At 43.9% G+C, this 18,469-nt stretch overlaps 3 protein-coding genes and 1 long non-coding RNA gene across 5 annotated transcripts; 1 reads left to right on the top strand and 3 right to left on the bottom strand.

Moving 5' to 3' along the window:
* Positions 1–1,310: 1,310 nt before the first annotated feature.
* On the bottom strand, positions 1,311–4,767 carry isg20 (interferon stimulated exonuclease gene). The gene is made up of 4 exons (XM_023814148.2): positions 4,626–4,767; positions 2,857–3,589; positions 2,563–2,763; positions 1,311–2,307 (listed from the first exon to the last, which is right to left on the bottom strand). Exons 2-4 carry the CDS (start codon positions 3,562–3,564, stop codon positions 2,104–2,106), a joined length of 1,113 nt encoding a protein of 370 aa, XP_023669916.1. The 5' UTR covers positions 3,565–3,589; positions 4,626–4,767; the 3' UTR covers positions 1,311–2,103.
* Positions 4,768–5,870: 1,103 nt separating this feature from the next.
* LOC111845058 (protein disulfide-isomerase A3) lies at positions 5,871–11,297 on the bottom strand. Its single transcript, XM_023814144.2, has 13 exons — positions 10,921–11,297; positions 10,099–10,177; positions 9,254–9,371; positions 8,868–8,975; positions 8,659–8,788; positions 8,444–8,560; positions 7,938–8,063; positions 7,676–7,858; positions 7,464–7,572; positions 7,255–7,383; positions 7,094–7,173; positions 6,668–6,725; positions 5,871–6,244 (listed from the first exon to the last, which is right to left on the bottom strand). Exons 1-13 carry the CDS (start codon positions 11,055–11,057, stop codon positions 6,152–6,154), a joined length of 1,467 nt encoding a protein of 488 aa, XP_023669912.1. The 5' UTR covers positions 11,058–11,297; the 3' UTR covers positions 5,871–6,151.
* Positions 11,298–11,378: 81 nt separating this feature from the next.
* LOC140593428 (uncharacterized) lies at positions 11,379–14,579 on the top strand. The gene is made up of 2 exons (XR_011993750.1): positions 11,379–12,358; positions 13,313–14,579. It is a non-coding gene; the product is annotated as an uncharacterized lncRNA (long non-coding RNA).
* On the bottom strand, positions 12,987–17,872 carry slc39a1 (solute carrier family 39 member 1). 2 transcript variants are annotated; one of them, XM_072717876.1, is made up of 4 exons: positions 17,723–17,872; positions 15,180–15,310; positions 14,663–14,959; positions 12,987–13,774 (listed from the first exon to the last, which is right to left on the bottom strand). In XM_072717876.1, exons 3-4 carry the CDS (start codon positions 14,927–14,929, stop codon positions 13,421–13,423), a joined length of 621 nt encoding a protein of 206 aa, XP_072573977.1. In that variant the 5' UTR covers positions 14,930–14,959; positions 15,180–15,310; positions 17,723–17,872; the 3' UTR covers positions 12,987–13,420. The 2 variants fall into 2 exon arrangements, with proteins under 2 accessions (XP_072573977.1, XP_023669917.1); XM_023814149.2 differs by lacking the exon at positions 17,723–17,872 and adding an exon at positions 17,188–17,676.
* Positions 17,873–18,469: the final 597 nt, after the last annotated feature.

Here is an 18,469-nt window from a genome sequence, read left to right as displayed (position 1 = left end):
CAGGGTCACCAATACGGTCAGGCACATCTGATTATCTATAATCAATAATAAATATTTAAGTCTGAAGGGGGCCATATTATTTTATTTCAAGACTGGGATTCTCTGCATCGTATAATGGCCTTCTTTGCAGTCACAGGATGAAACTCTGATCCCTTTTCTCTTCTCTAAGGTGAGCTCTGAACTGAACCTACCGCTGCAAATGTTTAAATCTTTTAAGACCAGGAATAACACTAATCTCTGTCATAAGAGCTTTATGCCCTTTATGCAATACCAGGCTGTCCTTAGCGTATGTAAGGCAGAGGAACCTCCTGTTAAGGTAAAGACAGCAGAGGGTCAGCTGATCAGTCACATGACCACCCACTCGGCGCAGACGAGGGAACAGTATCAGCTAATGGGAACCAAGGCTTTGGGGCTGCTCGGCGTTTTGTAGGATAGGTGCAACATAAACCTTATGAAACCTCCAGTGGGCGATTTAGAATTTCCACAGATTTGTGTCAGTTAAAGATTATTCAGGCTTAGATTACAAACCCATTACCTTACAAAAGCACAGTGGACAAAAGAGTCCTCACCCTTTTACATGCCATTTCCTAAAATCATTTGACGTTAAGCTGTAATTTACATATGCTGAAGATACTGCATGACCCACTTACAGATGAGACTTTATTTTATTTAGCAAATGCTTTTATCCAAGGCGATGAAGTCCCTGGAGCAATGAGGGATAAAGGCCTTGCTCTAGGGCCCAATGGTGAGTCAGACTGTCGACACAGAGATTTAAACCGGCAACCCTAACCCAGAGCCACACACAGCGGCCTGTGAACGCTTTAAACTCTGGGCCAGGAGCCATTACACTTAACCTGTGCGAAATACTGCTGAGGAACCACAGCAAATGTGAGTCATCCTCCCCGCACTCGCTGAACACCCCCAGCTCAGTTATGCGCCCACCTGGCCTAATTACGCCCTGGTAATTATACTGGGGAAAACAACAACGCAAGCAGAAAATCTGACCCAGTAACAGCATGAAGAGGACTGAGAGTGAAGAAAAATACAGGGATTTACATTATTTACCAAGTAAGTAAACACACTGGGAAGCCTAATTATTCATGGGGGTAGAAGCTATACAGTTTGTTCTTGGCTGCTTTCTAAACGTCTAAATGTTTCATTGTAATATCTCCACCTACTGGCAGGATAGCGGCAGTGCAAGATACAATTATGGAACTGGGGCATGTCAGACAAAGGAGATAAAAAAGATATATTATGTTCAGGGAAAAAAACAAATTCAGCAAGTTTAAGCAATACACATGGAGTTTACATCAACTGTAATGCCATTTTTTTTTTATTAAGTTAAATTTTTAACAACAGCTTGAAGTCCAACAGTTCTGGAGGGATGTTCAGCCACGGAGAAAGACTAACAGTCTTTCAGCATGACACCAATTCAGCGAAGTGCACCTTGTGTACTCTGAGAACCATATACACAGTATACAGACAAGAAGCTCGACAAAGTAGGTCCCAGATTATCCATTACAATCTGACAATTTAAGATGAAACGCCTTCATTGCCGCATTAAACAGCCTAAAATTATTACATTTGCTCCAATGAGTTATATTTCCTTAAAGATTTAATTAACTTTGCCAAACCAGTGGTTATAAAGACCAAAATTTATGATAACAGTGGAAAATTGGACAACAAATTACAGATCTTCCGTATGAGCAAGGATATGCAATACAATGCATTCAGTTTTTATTCTGATCTTTTCAATCAGTCACTCCTTCTCTAAACAGTGTGCATTCTGGGAATACACACATGTGCAGATAAAGCAACGCCACAATGAACCTGCACCTGCTGAGGTTAGACTGCCCTCTAGTGTGAGGACTCAGAACTACAGTACATCATTCTCACTAAAGCTCAGATCTCATCTATAGCAGCTTCTGTTGAGGATTACTGAGACACTAGTTCCCCCGCGGTGGGTGGGGTTATTATTTACTGCTGCCAATCACCAGAGGCTTTAACCCACTTCCCATTGTTCAATTCGAACTGGTTTCCATTGGGTTAAACCAGCACACAGCAAATTCCCCACCCAGAGTGGAAGTCCCGCTGTCACCCCCCTTACTTGCAGTCATTTGAAATCTCTTCAGGCCAATACTGGTCCTGCATGTAGTGACTAGTGGAGGATACCACTTCAGAGAGGGAATCCGTATCCAAACCCGGACTCGCGTCCAGCATATTCCGCTCCCACTGCATCTCCACGAGCTTGTACAGGTCCATGGCTGCGATGGCATCCTCCACGGAGCAGTGTCCCTGCTTGCTGGTCTGTGATGAGGAGCAAACAGTGACGTCGCACATCTGCCCATGCTAAACCTCAGAATGGTCTGCGACAGTTACATACCAAAAATAATGATCTATATCACACAGCTCTACTACCGCCAGTCTCAGAACGTGAGCATCATTACAGCCCTCTCTGCCTTCTCAGGAATGCAGGAAAGAAAGGCGTTCTGCCAGATATTGCATTCAGAAACATTTTGTGCAAAGCGTACCCTCTTGTGGCAACGGGCGGGATATTCTCACCTGAATTTTTCTGTGTAGTAGGGTCTTGGCCAGGTTTTTCAAGGAGACGCTGCCCCGGAGCGGAAAGTCAGACAACCGCCTGAGCTCACGTGAGCGGCCCGTGTCCCTGATCATGTGCCGCGGAGGAGCGAATCCTAAGGCGCGGAAGTCATTGTGCAGGGCGTGACCGATGACCACCTTCCCCTTCAGGAGCTGAAGTATCTGTCAGTGGAAACATACAGAATCACGTCATCCTGGGAAAGGTGACGTCGCTGACGATAAAGGCCCCCACTCTGAGTCCAGCTCTGAGCTCACCTCCCGATGCGCCCTGTTAAAGGGCACCGCGTTGACCAGGTGGTGCTGGGAGATACCGCTCCAGCGAGTCCGGTAGTTCACGACCGGCCTCAGCGGCTGGATGTACTTGTCGTACAGCACCTCCCCATGGTAGTTCACCATACTGCAACGGGCCACCTCACTGAAGCGACCGCCCGGGCCAGTGCCCACCATCTCGCAGTCTATGGCGACCAGCTTGGCTGGATTCACGCAGGGGCAGGGGGAGCTACGGCCGCTGACGGGGGGGCTGGCTGCCGAGGAGACCCCGCTGTCCGTCTCCCAGCGCTCACCAATGGAGGACATCACCCCAGCTTTGGACGTTCCTGACTGGTGCCAGGCAGAGGTGGCAGCCACCGACAGGACGTCAGACGGAACCTCAGTCCGTGGGGGTAATGAAAAGTCCCCCCAGATCCCAGGGTCCGGGGATAACACGATGGAGCCCAAGCCCCCCCGGTCTCTGTGCTTGTCCTTCGCTTGCTTTTTCTTCTGCAGGACCCCACTTTTCTCCAGTGCCGCCCTTTTTGCCTGTATCCGCAACCATTTATTTGTTGCTGGGTTTTTCTTCCCGCGACACTCCGGAGCCCCTCGAGGACTCTCAGCTAAGGAAAAGTCGACAGGGCCTGGAGGATGGGGATTGTGGGAGCTCCTCATATTCTCTAAGGCCATCTCACAGCAGCTCAGACCGGGCATCTTCCGACCTCCTCTCTAAGGACACCTACCAGAAAAACAGAGAAACACCAATTAATTAACCCAATGTGCCTAAAATTTTTGATCCTTCAAAATAAAAGAAAGACCTGAGCAGTGATGTTTCATACTTAGAATAATACATAGAACCAAGTGTAATCAAAAACTTTAACATGCATTAAAAGAACCATTGCAACAGGCACGAATGTACATCATATGCACCGCTTCCACTGGCATTTCCATCTATGTATTTATCCTATTTATAAAGTACCGCTTCAATACGAATCACCCCAATTGCTCGTGTCCCGCCCACTTCACCCCCCGTCCCTCTTGAATATCGCGTTACTGCATGTTTCACGCCCTTGTTAAAACCACACGTACATACATACATAAAATCATCGTACGCAGCTCCAAATAACGCTCGCGCATACAGTACTTGAGGAATAATATAACAACCATTAAGGGCATTCTCCATTTTCGGATAGGCACAAACGTATATATAACACATCACATGATCTTATTTCGTAATAATTATGCATCTTGGACTAATCATGCACTTGACATATATAAGATTACTCAGTAATTATGCAATACATTATGTATGTCAAGAAACTGGTTCGAAGCAGTTTACCACATCCATCCCCACGACACAAGTGTATTTTGACCAACCCTGATCTAGCCGTCAGCTAACCTGCTCCGCCTCCGCGTCGAAAGAAAAATAAAATGACCAACAAAATATCAAGTAATCGAATTTTGTTTAATATCTGAAGACCTTATGGTGTAAATATCTTTCACAAACGATATATACACGACAGTCCACACATAAAACTTAGTAAGCTGACACTGTCGACCTGTCATCGACAACTAGCCACATAACCACGGAGCTAATGGTAATACTGCCGCTGTCATTGCGCTCGGACGGCTACATAGTCCTCAGATTTGAGGTTTAATTGTGTAACAATTTATTCGTATTACACGCCACGTATTTTTACTTTATATCTGACATATGTATATATATATGTATGTATGTATATATATGAGCTTATATATGTATATATAGAGCTTACCGGCACGAGCACGTGGAAATCGGACGGCTCTCTTCACATGTTCAGGCTTGCTCCACAGCACTGCGCTTCTATTGGTTGATTTTCACTCAAGACTGGTCAGATCCAAAATGGCGACTCCGTTACCGCGTCTCAATGAGAGACCCGTACCGCCATCTGCTGCGCTGGAGTACTATCTGCAAAGAGAAACTAAACTCTACCCAGACCGACTTTCAGTACTACCCCATCAGGTATTTTACGGATTTGACGTAAATCACTTACATGAAGTGATATGTGTTGAATGTTTAAATTTAATAGGTGTATTGTTCAAAGCAGCAGTCACTGAGGTGCTATTTTAGAATGAGCAGGTGAATAATGACCTACATTAGCCAAACAGTATTTGTCTAAGGAGTGGGTATCCACATGGGCGTCATTAGGTCCAAGCACTGGAGGCTATAGCCGGGAATATTTTAAGCTTAGCCCCGGTGCCAGTCTTCCTTCAAAAAGAGTCAAGCCCTGGATAAACTTTAGCCCTGGATCTTTTAATAGCAAGAACACCCCTGGGTATCAGTGTTGATCTCGAAGTGTTGGCATAAACTGGTATATTAATTATCTTCAGGAGTAAGGGAGGTTCAACCACAAAAATCATTAACTTGCCAGATTCAATCAACTATAAAAAAGTCACTGACAAAAACAGAGACGTTTCTCCTGTCAGTTTCGGTTATTTTTGCATTCTATTGTCATTTCTGTCAATCCATAGAGTATTTCCCTACTGGAGCTATACAGCATCAGAAAGTGTGCAGACAAGATCACTGCAGACACTACCCACCTCAAATCATATCTTACAAGCCCACCCTGATCACACAAAATTAATTTGGTCAGTCAGAACTCACAGGGCACATCTCTTATGAACCTAATGACCATATTGTAGGAGTTTGTCACGATTCTGCAATAGAAAGAAATAGGACTTTATGATATTCAATGGTCAGCTTTCATACCTACTTATTTATGCAGAGAGGGGGAGAAAAAAAATAAATGTAAAAACGAGCCTCCATCACATCAAATTCTGTGTACATTCAGTAATGTGGTGCCCGCATCTGTTAGAAATTACCCACTTAAAACCAGTAATCAGTACCTTGTCTAAGTCTAAATGGAGCTATTAGTCAAACCAAAACACAGGATCATTATTGACATTGTAATATTAGCAGATTTAAATAACCCAGAGGTCTTTGAATTGTGTGGCAGTAAATTCACATCAGTGAAGTAGAGTTCGGGTCCATAACTTTTATTTCACATCTTCCAAAATTACAAAAGTGATTAAAAAAATAAAATAAAAAAAAAAATTCCTCCCCCACAAAAATCGTCTAGAAAAAAGGTAATCCTGTAACATCAAAACAGTGCATCCATTTGAGAGGGAAACAAACAAACGCTCTCAAACTTAGAACAGCCGCCTTCTGGCCAACTTGATCTTTCGATACCACGGCAGCTTAAGTGCACATGGACTTGGAGTCTTTGGCTCCAGAACTCATGCCTTCCACAGATCTTCAGCTCTACAACTCTGACTTCTCAGTCTCTCCGACCACCAAGGGATTGGTGGCCTCTCTCTTTAGATAGGAGATGAAGTCGCTGATCTCACGGCCACCCTGGAGGGGTAAGAGACATTTATGACCATTACTATGAAGACAAAAGCAAGCGGTGCATTCACACACATAAGCCAGGCAGCCAACCCCTTCCACATGGGGAAGGGGGTGGTTAGAGATACAGGCCCCCCCAGTGATCTGGAAAAACCACATTAAATGTTTTGCGCTCCTTGGCGAGCAAAGCAAAGCAAAGCAAAAAGATATGAGAAACACAAGATATTATGAGAGACCGTCATAAACGGACTTGGCATCCTTCAAACCCGCACTGCACATAGACTTTATGTATGCGTTACTAAAGTTTTTGGAAAACTCACAAAAAAGAAAAAAAAGCAGGATCTGCAGAAGAATTTCTCAAAACCACGATGCAGAAAGTCATGATACAGAAGGATCAACTGTAGTCATTGAATAAACAACTCCAGAACAAACCTCATATCTCTGGGGATCTTCCTTCCTACCAGCTGGGGCGAAATAAATGGTAGGGAACCTATAATAGAAGCAATTTTAAAATTTTCAGACTTATCTAAAAGATCAATGCAGGGCCAGTCAGTCCCTGGTGCAGCTGGGGGTTAAGGGCCACCTTTAAAGGGCCCAACAGTGATTTGAACCAGCGACCTTCCCAACACAGGCACAGCATAATAACCCACTTAGCCACCCCCCGAAGAACAATGTCTCCATCTTCAGGAACCTAAGTGAAGGTACATCTAACAAATGATGCTGTGAACATGCTCCTTTATTGGCATTAATACATAAAAAACTGCATGCATTTAGATAAATGTGTTTGAATTTTACAATCCACTCTGAGCTCAGGGTTGGAATGCAACACTTCAGTGACTGGTGAACTGAAATCCTTACCCGCTGACATCATAGGGTGAAGGCACATCATTGGCTGTGGCATCCATTTTTGCAATGACAATGTTGGGATCACCAGATAGCTATTGGTTGAGGGAGGAAAAAGAAAATAATTGTAAGCAGTTCAGTGTGAGAGACAAACAAAACATCGCATCTTAACTTACCTTTTCACCCAGCTCCTTGTACTTTGGTTCCAAGTTTTTGCAATGGCCACACCAAGGGGCATAGAACTCAATCAAGACATCTTTACTGTCATCATTCACAATCTGATCGAAGTTCTCAGCAACTACAACCTACAATGAAATGGAATATTAAGCATGATTTTTGGATAAACTATGGAGAACCGAATACTGAAATCACAATATGAAGTCACCTTCACTGGGCCGTCATTGTTTTCAGGAATTGGCTCAGACTTAAGGTAGCGTTTAAGCGTTCCAGCAAAGTAGTCTTGCAGAAATCGTTCCAGGGCCTTCCCGTCACGTCTGCATGAGATCAAAGACTTGCCATCATGCTCGATTAACAAGTTGAATAATTTAACAGATGCCATAACAGAGATGCATTTCTGGGAGTCCACCAAAAACTCACGAGAATTCCTCTTGCATGACATATTTGTCTCCATTGGAGGAGCGAATTCCAACGACTGGCAGCTCCCCGGTGTGGGAGTCCAGCCCAAATTCCGACAGGTCATGGCTGAAGACGTTTTTATTAGCGACTGCAAAGTTCATCTGCTTCCCCTGATCCAAGAAGTCTTTGGCCACCTTCATGACCCTACATGAAGACATTTCTGATGATTATGCAAGCTAGTTTCTGAATCTGTAATTACAGTAGGCGGCTGTGGGGTATCTACCTGTTCCTCCAGTAGTTGGAGCCCTTAGGATTCATCTCATAATCCACATCGTAGTAGGCCACCATCAGATCTTTGCCCTTGATCAGGTCCTTGTTGTCTTCAGTCATGTGGGGACACATACCAAAGCTTCAAACGGATAAGACAAGATACAAGTTTGCTGTGATGTGAAGGTTAACTTTGGCTGTACAACAGAGAACGTTTTTGTAATAAAGTCAAAAGTGCAATTTTAACATACATTTAGAACCACATTTGTTAGCAAAACATGCAAAAACCATATTTTGACAAAAATATTGGAAAAAAAAAAAATAGGTTGCAACACCCATCTTGAGGGGTTAAACAGTCTAAAAAATGGCATCAGCTAATTAACCCTGAAAATGTCAAATCCATCGTCGTTGAAAGAAAATGTTTACTACCAAAAAAACCTAATTCATACATGAGCAGAAAAGCACTCTAGCTAAACAGAGGAACACATTTCCGGAAGCTGAAACCAGAGAAGAAAACCTCACATGTTATCTTGGATGAATTTCTTGATCTTGTCACTGGTCATCGCATCCTCACTGAACCTCACACTGCTCTCTTCAAATTTATTGCTGAGGCGTGCAGGTCGAAACAGGATAATTCCTCTAAGGAACGAGAGAGCAGCAGAGTGGAAATGTAAGTTGTTAGACAATTGCATGGCTGATCGTTGTTGATTAATAATGCATGCAAGGTAATCACCCACTCGCTTTCTATGTCATATTTCTTCAGAAGCTCCTCAGAGTTTGTATGTGCAAAGCGGTAGAAGTCTCTCTGGGAATTGGCAGACTTCTGGAAGTCCGCCTGCGCCGAGCTGCCACTGTCCGCAAAAAAGCCTGACCAAATGCAAGACGATCAGGCTTCCTGACACTCAACTGATGCACGAGTCTCTCAAAGGGGGCCAGAATATCTCACCAATTACACTTGCATCGCGATCTCCAATATACTTCTCAAACTCGACCACACTCTTGATCACTGATGAAGCGGGACCAGCTTGCTTTTTCATGTGGCTCACGATTCCATCTGAAGACAAGGTACACAGTTCAAGATTCAGTTAAATTATCTAGCCAGGGATCCAGAACCCATCCCAAGCAGCTATGAGTACATTTTGGAAGCACCTGAAATCCACAAATGTATCACAGAAAAGAAAATAATCAGCTCGCTGAGGAAGCACACAGAGTACCGAATTAAAGTCTCCATTCTGGCCAGAGAGGCCAACCAAAGCAAAATATAGGTAGGAAAACTCCTACTTCCATCAGCCGAGATGGATTCTTCAAAGAAAGCCTTGAGGAAACAATTACCAGCGGTTCGAGGTCCATCATAGCTGCCGGAGTCTTCTCCATCTTTGAAAATCTTAAGGGTTGGGTACCCACTCACACCATATTTATTGCAAACGTTGGAATTTGCAGTGCAGTCAACCTAGAGCAGAAGAAGCACAAGCCATGTTAAAAATAGTCAAGTGTCAACGCAACACTGGAGGGTGTTGAGACAACTGACATGTATACGGGTAACAAAATTATAGCATGGTTTCTGGAATTACACTTAGCAGTTGAAAGCAGAGCATATTTGCTTTGAAAGGAGATAATACTTGATAATTGGTAATAAAGTAACAATGCTACAATTTGAGCAAAACAACTACAAGAAGCTTTTTCATTTTGACAGACTGACAGATTGCAAAGACAAAACGTATACTGTCTCAGAACATACACTGGCTGAATATCATTTGCTGTAGGTTTATGCAAAACACGGTGCTTGTGTGTGGTAAGAACAGGAAACAAAGCATAAACCTTGTCACCTTTGAGCAGAACTAACATAACGATCTTCAGCACATTGTCCTTCCAGAGCACACGTTTAGCCCCCTACGCAAAGCCACCCAAGAAGTACTCCAAAGTACCTGCACTCGTACGTGTGCAAATGGCAAATAAAGCATAATTTCAGCATTTAGTGTTTTTCCACCCATTTTCAGCAGTGACAGATACCCAGAGGCAATCCTAGGGTCTGTTGGGGCCCCAAGCAAAAATTCACTGGAGGGTCCCCCTCTAACCAGTTTTTGTCATCATTTTAATAAATGATCGCCATCTAGTGGCTTGGGGGCCCCAAGAAGCTGCCTGCCCTGCCTGCTGACAAGATGCGCCTCTGCAGATACCTTTGCCAAGGCGACGATGCTTTTCAGACGTGTTGCTGCAGCTTCATACTCTGGAGCAAGTCGCTTACAGTGACCACACCTGTGAATGAAGAAGTTTCAGCACAGCAGAGCAGAACTGGTAAGCACTGGGGAAACCTACTCGGTTATTCAACCAAGCAAAGATTGTGGTTTTCTTGATAAATATGCATGAGATTTAATCATGGAGTAGAGCTGTATCGCAGATATACTGCAGAGTCGAATGCATAACTTAACCATTTTTCATAAGTTGTGCATGTTATAACTGAATGCAATTTATTACAAGAAAGACAAATCCTCTAGTAGTAGATGTGTTGGGTTTGTTACGTACTATATGAATTACAAAAATGAAACTCTGGCAAAGTGCATTGGAAGACTAAGTTTCTAAAACCTAGGGCAGGTACCGGTGTTGACGGCACGTATGAAACAAACCCAAGGAGACTAGGCTAGAATAGAGTGCCCATAAACACGGTTTATACAAGCGCTAGAAAACCAGAGACATCCGTTTTCGTGGGCGTTATACCTCGGAGATATGCGGCCAAACTCGTTAGGCTCTGTGTAATCGTCATCCAACTGAAATACCCCAAAAGGGACGACAGAAATGAAAGTTTACGTTCAGTTTGATATTTAGAAACCCGAGAAAGACTAGAACAAAATTAGGTAAGATTGTTGGCGTGAGTTCAGATAATCGCCTGACCGACTGCATTGGTAGAAAACGAAAGCGACGCCTGATTTAGTCATCTGCAGCAAAACGAAAGTGCATGAGGCCAGAAAGAGGCGTCTCGATGCGGGTCAGGGAGAGCTCACCAGGGTGCAAAAAACTCCACAAGGATCAGCTCATGGTGGCCGATCCTGCTGTCAAAGTCGTCATCCGTGAACTCCAGCACGTCGCTGGCCCGGGTGACCGCAGCCAGGGCAGAGAGAAGCAGCAACTGCAGCATCATGGCGTGGAGCAAATAAGCAAGATGTCGGTCTTAATAAAAAAAAAACCCCGACGGATAATAAATAAAACAACTGATCGGTGGCTATTTAGGCGATCTCCTTTGGGGAGGTAATTCGGGGATGCGTTACGAGCAAGCGAGCTCTCGGATCACATGCACCAGGCATGCAAGCGAGAAGGACCGATTTCTGCGAAAGCCTTTCAGTACCGGGTCCTGCTGGAGGAGCCAAAGTGTGTGGCGCCTCACCATTGGGTTTTTAACAGGGTTACAGCGCCCCAGCCAGCCAATAACATTCAGCACCTACCAGTTCCTGCTTTACTCAGAGTCAAGTTCAAGCGCGGCGACCGCAACAATAGCGGCAATAATGAAAATAAGTCTGTACACGTAATGATTGCTGACTTGTATTTATAATGTTATAAATATATGTTTTATATATATATATATATTTCTTTGGGGGGGGGGCGTGACTTTTTCTAGTAAGTATCTGACATCATGCAAGCGAGAAGATATTACTGTGTAGATCATCGGACCTTGCATTTCTTCCGATGTCGTATTGCTTTGCGGATTTTTGTTAAAGTAACACAAAGTTACCCGCTTCATCTGATTCTTCACAGTGTGAGATGTAACCATGAACAGGGATGAACATAAGAAGTACGCAAGTACGCATTCACCTTTAAGAGCGATAGGCCTACGTACGTGTGGCAATCGATTGTTGTAACAGCGCAAATGCACGTAAAATTTGAACAATCGAGTATCCGCAGCTTTGGACACACTGCGCATGATCAATTCGCTGGCGTCCACTTTAAATACCAACACGTATACTTTTGATGAGCGTTGGAGTAGTTTGCTAACCCTACAGACTATTTACAAGGTAATAAAACTGTTACATACATGTAAATGCGTGTGCAGATTTGTCTCGAATCGAAAATTTCACGCCCTCTCGGGTTAAATGCAGTAGACATATTTTGTTGTGGTGTGTCATGAATAATCACTTTCATACTGAATTAGGACAGGATTTGTAAAGCACCATTTTAAATAACAGAACCTGGATTTCACTTAAGTACGGAGTTCTTGTGTGCTAATTGGTCAGTCTCCTAAAATCATGCATGTCGTTAATATTAATGTGAAACAGCAGGATGAGTATTTCAGTCAAGGAAACAAACCGCAAAAAGAACAGAACAGAACTGTTTAGCCAAGCACAATTTGTAAAACCTGAAGTAGTTCAAAGTGTCCTCCCTGACGTGGATTATCTGGTCACCCTTTTATATAGTAGCCTGATACAGGCAGTTGAGTTACACATGCAGGTAAGTATTTTGTTCCCTTAAGCCCAAGTCTATATGTAGATTCATCTTTAGGGTGAATTTTAAGGAATCACTTATTATAGAGGACTGAATGTGGCTCGGTGAATTAGTACGCTGTGCCTGCAATTGGAAAGACGGTTGTTCAAACATTCAGGCTGATAGAGACTGGACCCTTGAGCAAGACCTTTATCCCTTATTGGGCCCTTGAGCAAGGCCATTATCCCTTATTGGGCCCTTGAGCAAGGCCATTATCCCTTATTGGGCCATTTCTCAAATATCCATCCCTTCAGATGAAAGCATATGCTAAATAGATTAGCCAAAACTTCTAGTACTATTTGTACTGATTTCACAGATTCAAAAAAATCCCTTTGCATTGGGGGGAGATTATCCACATATAATCCAAAGCTTTTGTCACTGTTTCAAACAACGGGGGGAAACCAACTATGACTATCTGCATCCACAGACCAAAAGCACACATGGAAAAGTAAATGAACTACCTGCCAGCAGCCTTCCACTGATCATGTACTTTTTTTTTTGTTGTGGGATCAACAAATTTGAGGGCATTGGACTTACATAATGTATTTTAAGAGGTATTGTGGTCATTGTCCTGTAAATGACCAGCTTTCATGAATACAGATAATAAGCTTGTTTTTATGGTCATTTGTTTGCAACAGCCTGAACAGGTAATGTGAAATAATTAAAAAATGTTCTTAAAAACATAAAGACATTTTTGGCATTATACAAGGACCAACAGTTGGATAGTCTTGATATCTGTCCATTTCCATGATGTTCAGAAAACAGGTTAGTTAGAATATGAGGATTTTTAGTGGTCTTTAACACACATTACCCAATTAAACTCGATCCCTTCCTCTAAAAGAGAAAAATAAAATACTACTATGTGGTGTTAAAAGGATTAATTAAAAGTCTTCAACAGCTGCTACATCTCATTTCCACCAGTAGAGTGAAAAGTGTCTCAGGAACGAGCACAGTCACCACTTAACCACAAGCCACACCAGGCAGTCTCCAACAGTGCAAAGACCACAACCACCAGCAGGGGGTGCCGGCTCAACCCAGGAGTGCAAGACCTGCCATGACGCTGAAGCCCACCAGGATGAAGAAAACTTTGATCAGCTGTCTCTCGGGGGAGTTCAGCTCGTGGGGCAGGATTTCCAGGAAGGTGATGTAAAGGAACGTTCCGGCAGCCAGTCCCTCCAGCACGGCCTGGATCAAGGCCCCAAACGCAAGGCGCGCCTCCATCACACTGATGCCCACGCCGATGCCCAGTGGTGACATGAGCGCAAACACGGTGATGTAGGCTGCCACCCACAGCGGCCGGACCTCACTCTGCACCAGCTTCACAGACAGGCTGAAGACTATGATGCTCTTGTGAACCAGGATAGCAATGCAGATTTCAAGCACCTGGGGTAGAGACAGACCCAGAGGGTGTGTTCAGAAGAGGAAGACATGTTTTGCATTTCTGTGTGTGTGTGTTATGTATATATTACGTTGTGGAAACCAAATGTCCCCACAACGTGATAAAAACCTGTTATTTCGACATTGTGGGGACCATTGTTTTGGTACCCACAAGGATAAGCTCAATTTTATAAAAGTCTGCAACTGTAATCAAAAACTAAAACTTATAAAAGTCTTGTATTTTGTTTGGTTACATATGGTTGAGGTTGGGAGTGGGTTGGGGTTAAGGGTGTCATGTTGGGATTAGGGTTCTGCTTCACCCATAGAAATGAATGGAGAGTCCCCACAAAGATACTGATATACAGATTTTGTGTGTGTGTGTGTGTGTGTGTGTGTGTGTGTGTGTGTGTGTGTGTGTGTGTGTGTCCTGTGACAACAGCCAGGCATATTGTGTCCCACCATGTGATTCCTGAGAGCCTCCAGGCCCTCAGCAACAACACACGGGGGGATATGGACAGATGGAAGGATAGATTGATGGGTGATTAATTAAACGAGGGAGCACACCATCGTGTCGCTGTCATGTAAGGGGACCCTGAGCACTTGGCTCGTGTCAAAGATTACAAGTGCAATTTCTCAAGTGATGTAGCAATAAATTCAATTAGCATAGACGGATATCTTGTACTTAACGTAATTAATCAACGTAATTAGTGCTGATGACTGCACCTTTCCATTATTGTAATTAATCAATGTAATAATAAAGTATTCTCATTGACAGCTGTACCTTGTAATTAATATATTAATGTAATTAGCACTGATGGATATGCCTCGTAATTTATGTGATTAATCACTTTTAATTCAATTAAATATGACATTATTCTACCAGCCTTACGGTACCTTGGAGTCTGTCGTCTGTAGGCCAATAGCCAGGCCCTCGAAGACCGAGTGGAGGGAGAGAGATAGGAAAAGCATGAAGGAGCGGAAGGAGGAGTGCGCCTGCAAGTCCACATGCACGTGCTGGACGCTGCCTTCCAAGTCACCGCGGTCATGGCTGTGCCCGTGGCCGGCTGCCGGGAGCAAGGGGGCACTCTCCTGACCTCTGGGGCCGCTGAAGTTCAGAACGACTCTCTCCACGATGAGCACCATGAAAAAGCCACAGGCCATGATGAATTCAGCCAGGGGGAAGCTGGTTGGCTGGAAGACAGCAAACCCAATCAGCTTTGTGTTTGTTGCAACTGCTTCTAAAGCACTGGGGGACGGTTACCAAAAAGCTGCTTTTTACCAAAAAGCAGTTGCAAATTTTAGCAGCTTACATACGCATCGTTGGAACCATGCAACTGAACGATTAAAATGATGGAAGATGCTAACAGGAGCTTTCAGGAAACATCCCCCGGGGCAGGTTCACGGCACTCACATTCAGCCCTTGGGTGCTCAGCTCTGTCCCAATGTCAGACAGGTAGTCGGGGATGATGTCCAGCAGACAGGTAGCCAGAAACACACCACCAGCGAAACAGCTGATGAAACTCAGCACCACTCTGTGGGTTTCTGCGAAAACAGAGGCTTCAGGATGCATGAAAACCACAAAGGCCCCTGCAATTTCACCTAGTTTCACCAGTCTGTGGCATTTTGGTTTCCCTTGTTGGCCATAACTTTGTAGCTGCCGCCATTGACTATATCAGCGAAAACATTACTGTTAATTCCGTTGACCCTTCTGCATCTCCACTTTGCCCATCGCTGTTTCGATATATTGCAGGGTCAGCAGAAGAAATTAACTGGGGATTTTTAGTTGTTTTGACCAGAGGTGGAGATGTCAGGTCCAGAGAGTACAAATCCAGACCAAGACTCTGTTTCAACCAACCAGTTGAGTATAAAGAGTCACAGTCACAGAGTGCTCAACTGGTTGGTTGAAACAGAGTCTTGGTCTGGATTTGTACTCTCAGGACTTGACATCTCCACCTCTGGTTTTGACACGGTCAGCAGACACACAAGAAGTTGAGTTAAAAAGTCGCAAATGATATCTAGCAGTGATCTTGCAATGATCTCGCAGTGACTTCGCAGTGACCTTCGTGTCTTGTGTCTCCTATCTTTTCGCTTTGCTTTGTTTGCGATACGGAAGAGCTGACTAATACTGCCACACAGCTTCTTGCTTGGCGTACAGCTCTGCTATGTAACTGCTGTGTGAATTTTAGCATCTCCTGTGATCCCATGATTGCATCACATTTAGAGAAGTGAATCACTTTGTACCTGTTTTTGACCTTTGTTCTTTATCTGATGCATGGACTTCTCAGAAAGCCCCCGCCAAATAAATAAAGCAGATATTGTACTGATTTGATAAGTTTTAAACGTATCCAGCCCCCCCGATACAGGATACTGTGGAAATGCAGTGCTGCTGCAATGACAACGGGCTTGTCTCTCAGCAAGAAAAGGCTTGGGAAGCTCTGGTTCATGTACAGAGATCAAATCAATCATCCTGGTTAATCAGTTTAGGAAGCTTTTGCTGCATACTGAGGAAAATGGCCTCCTTGCTTTCTTAGCGGCAGCGAGATTAACGGTTACCTTGCGAGGAATGTCGTTCAGTGCAGATAAGGATGCCTGAGGACATTTTTATCAATGCCATACAAACAAAAAAAAATCGTTTTTGAGTGAAGAAAACTATCAAAGGGCTGGAATGGCTTACAACTGACCTCAATTAAATAAATAAAACAACAAAACATCCAAAAAATAACACCAATTACTACCATTAGGGAAGAGTGGTATTCCTTGGAATTAATGGAGAACAACATGCTCATAGCTATTTTCACAATTCAAAGACACTCTTGTGTTTGTGCAATTTGTCCTCCTGGGATAGACATTCAGCATCTGTGTCCACACAGGAATATCTAAATAACTGGTTTGAATAGAGTCACCACCACATCAGCTGACATAGCCCAGTGTGACTCTTTGGGGGGAGCTTCTTGCACGATCTTATCTTTTCATAATCCCTACTCCACCTAACATTTCTATCATGCTGCATTTCTGTGAAATGTGGTCATCTCTCACTATCCATTTTAAGAGTCGGAATAAATCATACATATGGTCCCAGATTGCAGATCTGTACGATTAAGTTCAGTACTATTAAGTACTATTAAGTATTAAGTAATAATATAATAATATTATTTCACGACCGGGAAGATGTAGGTTAAAAACAAATGTTACAATGTATACTCATTGAGGCAAGGCAGGTTAAACGCTTATTCTGACTGACAACCAAACACATAAGCATGACAAACACGAACCAGACCGATCTAAGGGGAAACGAAACGGAACAGAGGGACAGCGCCTTAATACTGGGCCGCTCCTGTTTCACGTCTTAATAAAGTTGACCGGCCAATGGAAGCACGTTGATCGGATACTCAGCTGACACTCCCAACGCATTCCATTACCTGTTCCGCTCGACTCCCGGAACCATTTCAAGCGGGCCGGAATGAAGCCGAACAGGAGCGTGAGGACCAGCAAGCCCACCAGAGAGCCCACCTTAACCTGTAACAAGTACTCCATTTGCGAACCCTAACTCAAGTAAAACCTCCTATGGATGCTCCTTCAGGAATTAAAAAAGTGCATTACGCGAACTGTAAAAAAAAAAAAAAGCTACAAAAATAAAGAAAACACCTGTAGCTACTTGTTATTATGATTATTGACGCAACGTAACTAACAGCAGCCCATTCGCGGTACCTAGCTGTAGTTTTACGGTGTAATATTGCAAGCAGCAGCTTCACCCATGTCGCTTAACAGCAGCAGTCCAGACAGTTTATATCCTGGGCTAAAATGCTGCATTAGTCAACACGGCTGCCGAAGCAGGACGTCGGCGCCCAGCTCTCTTTTATGGCACCCGCCTCTGAACGCCACAGTTCGATTTGCTGGGGTGGGCGGATCCCGCTCGGGATCACCGGAATTGCGTAACAACACCGGCTCTCTTACCGATTTGCAAGAAACAGGGAAGGGCTGCGCCGGCGCGTCTCACGTGATGCAGGCGCTCGGTTATCCTATCCGGTTTTAAACTCACTCTGTGGGGGGGACCCACGCAGCTTTCGTGCAACTCTGAAATATTTGCCCGTCTTTTGGCTTCACCGATCGCGTGGTCTTGCGCTTTTGAATTCCTGACAGTGGCTGGCAGCTTTCAAGGCGTGTGACTTTATACCATATCAGTTCAAAGTGATTGTTAAAAACTCGAAATAGCTGTGCATCGTGCGAAGACAAAGTGATGTTTCTGCATATAAACGATTGCACGAAACCCCAAGCAGGCCAACCCTGTTAATTAGTCGCAAATATTGAACTGTTAGTCTGTTTTGAATAAAGCCAAGATTGCGTTTCACCCCGTATAGACTTAAAAACTGGCAAACCTCACGACGCACATTACAATTTAAAAATGTTTAGGCTATAGCTTTATATCCCAGCACGTAAGTTGTTTTGATCGCAATGTATAATGAATATAATGTTATGTTTTTATAATCAGTGGGAGAGTTTTTATAGATTGTGACGCATTTCAAAAAACACGTATTCTGTTTTCACGTATACTGGTCGCTTCAGCCACTCGCAGCGCCCTTAGAAGTGAACTTGGTAAAACTGAAGCCGTTCTGTGTGCTCCGGGGCGGGGGAAAGGCAAACGGTGTTCGGTTTCTCATTTTGTATTCCTGCAGCCAACTGAGCCGCTGCTTGTTGAGTGAC

This window comes from Paramormyrops kingsleyae, chromosome 11 (assembly GCF_048594095.1).
Source record: "Paramormyrops kingsleyae isolate MSU_618 chromosome 11, PKINGS_0.4, whole genome shotgun sequence".
NCBI lineage: Eukaryota > Metazoa > Chordata > Actinopteri > Osteoglossiformes > Mormyridae > Paramormyrops > Paramormyrops kingsleyae.
This window is presented reverse-complemented; position numbering and strand designations above follow the sequence as displayed.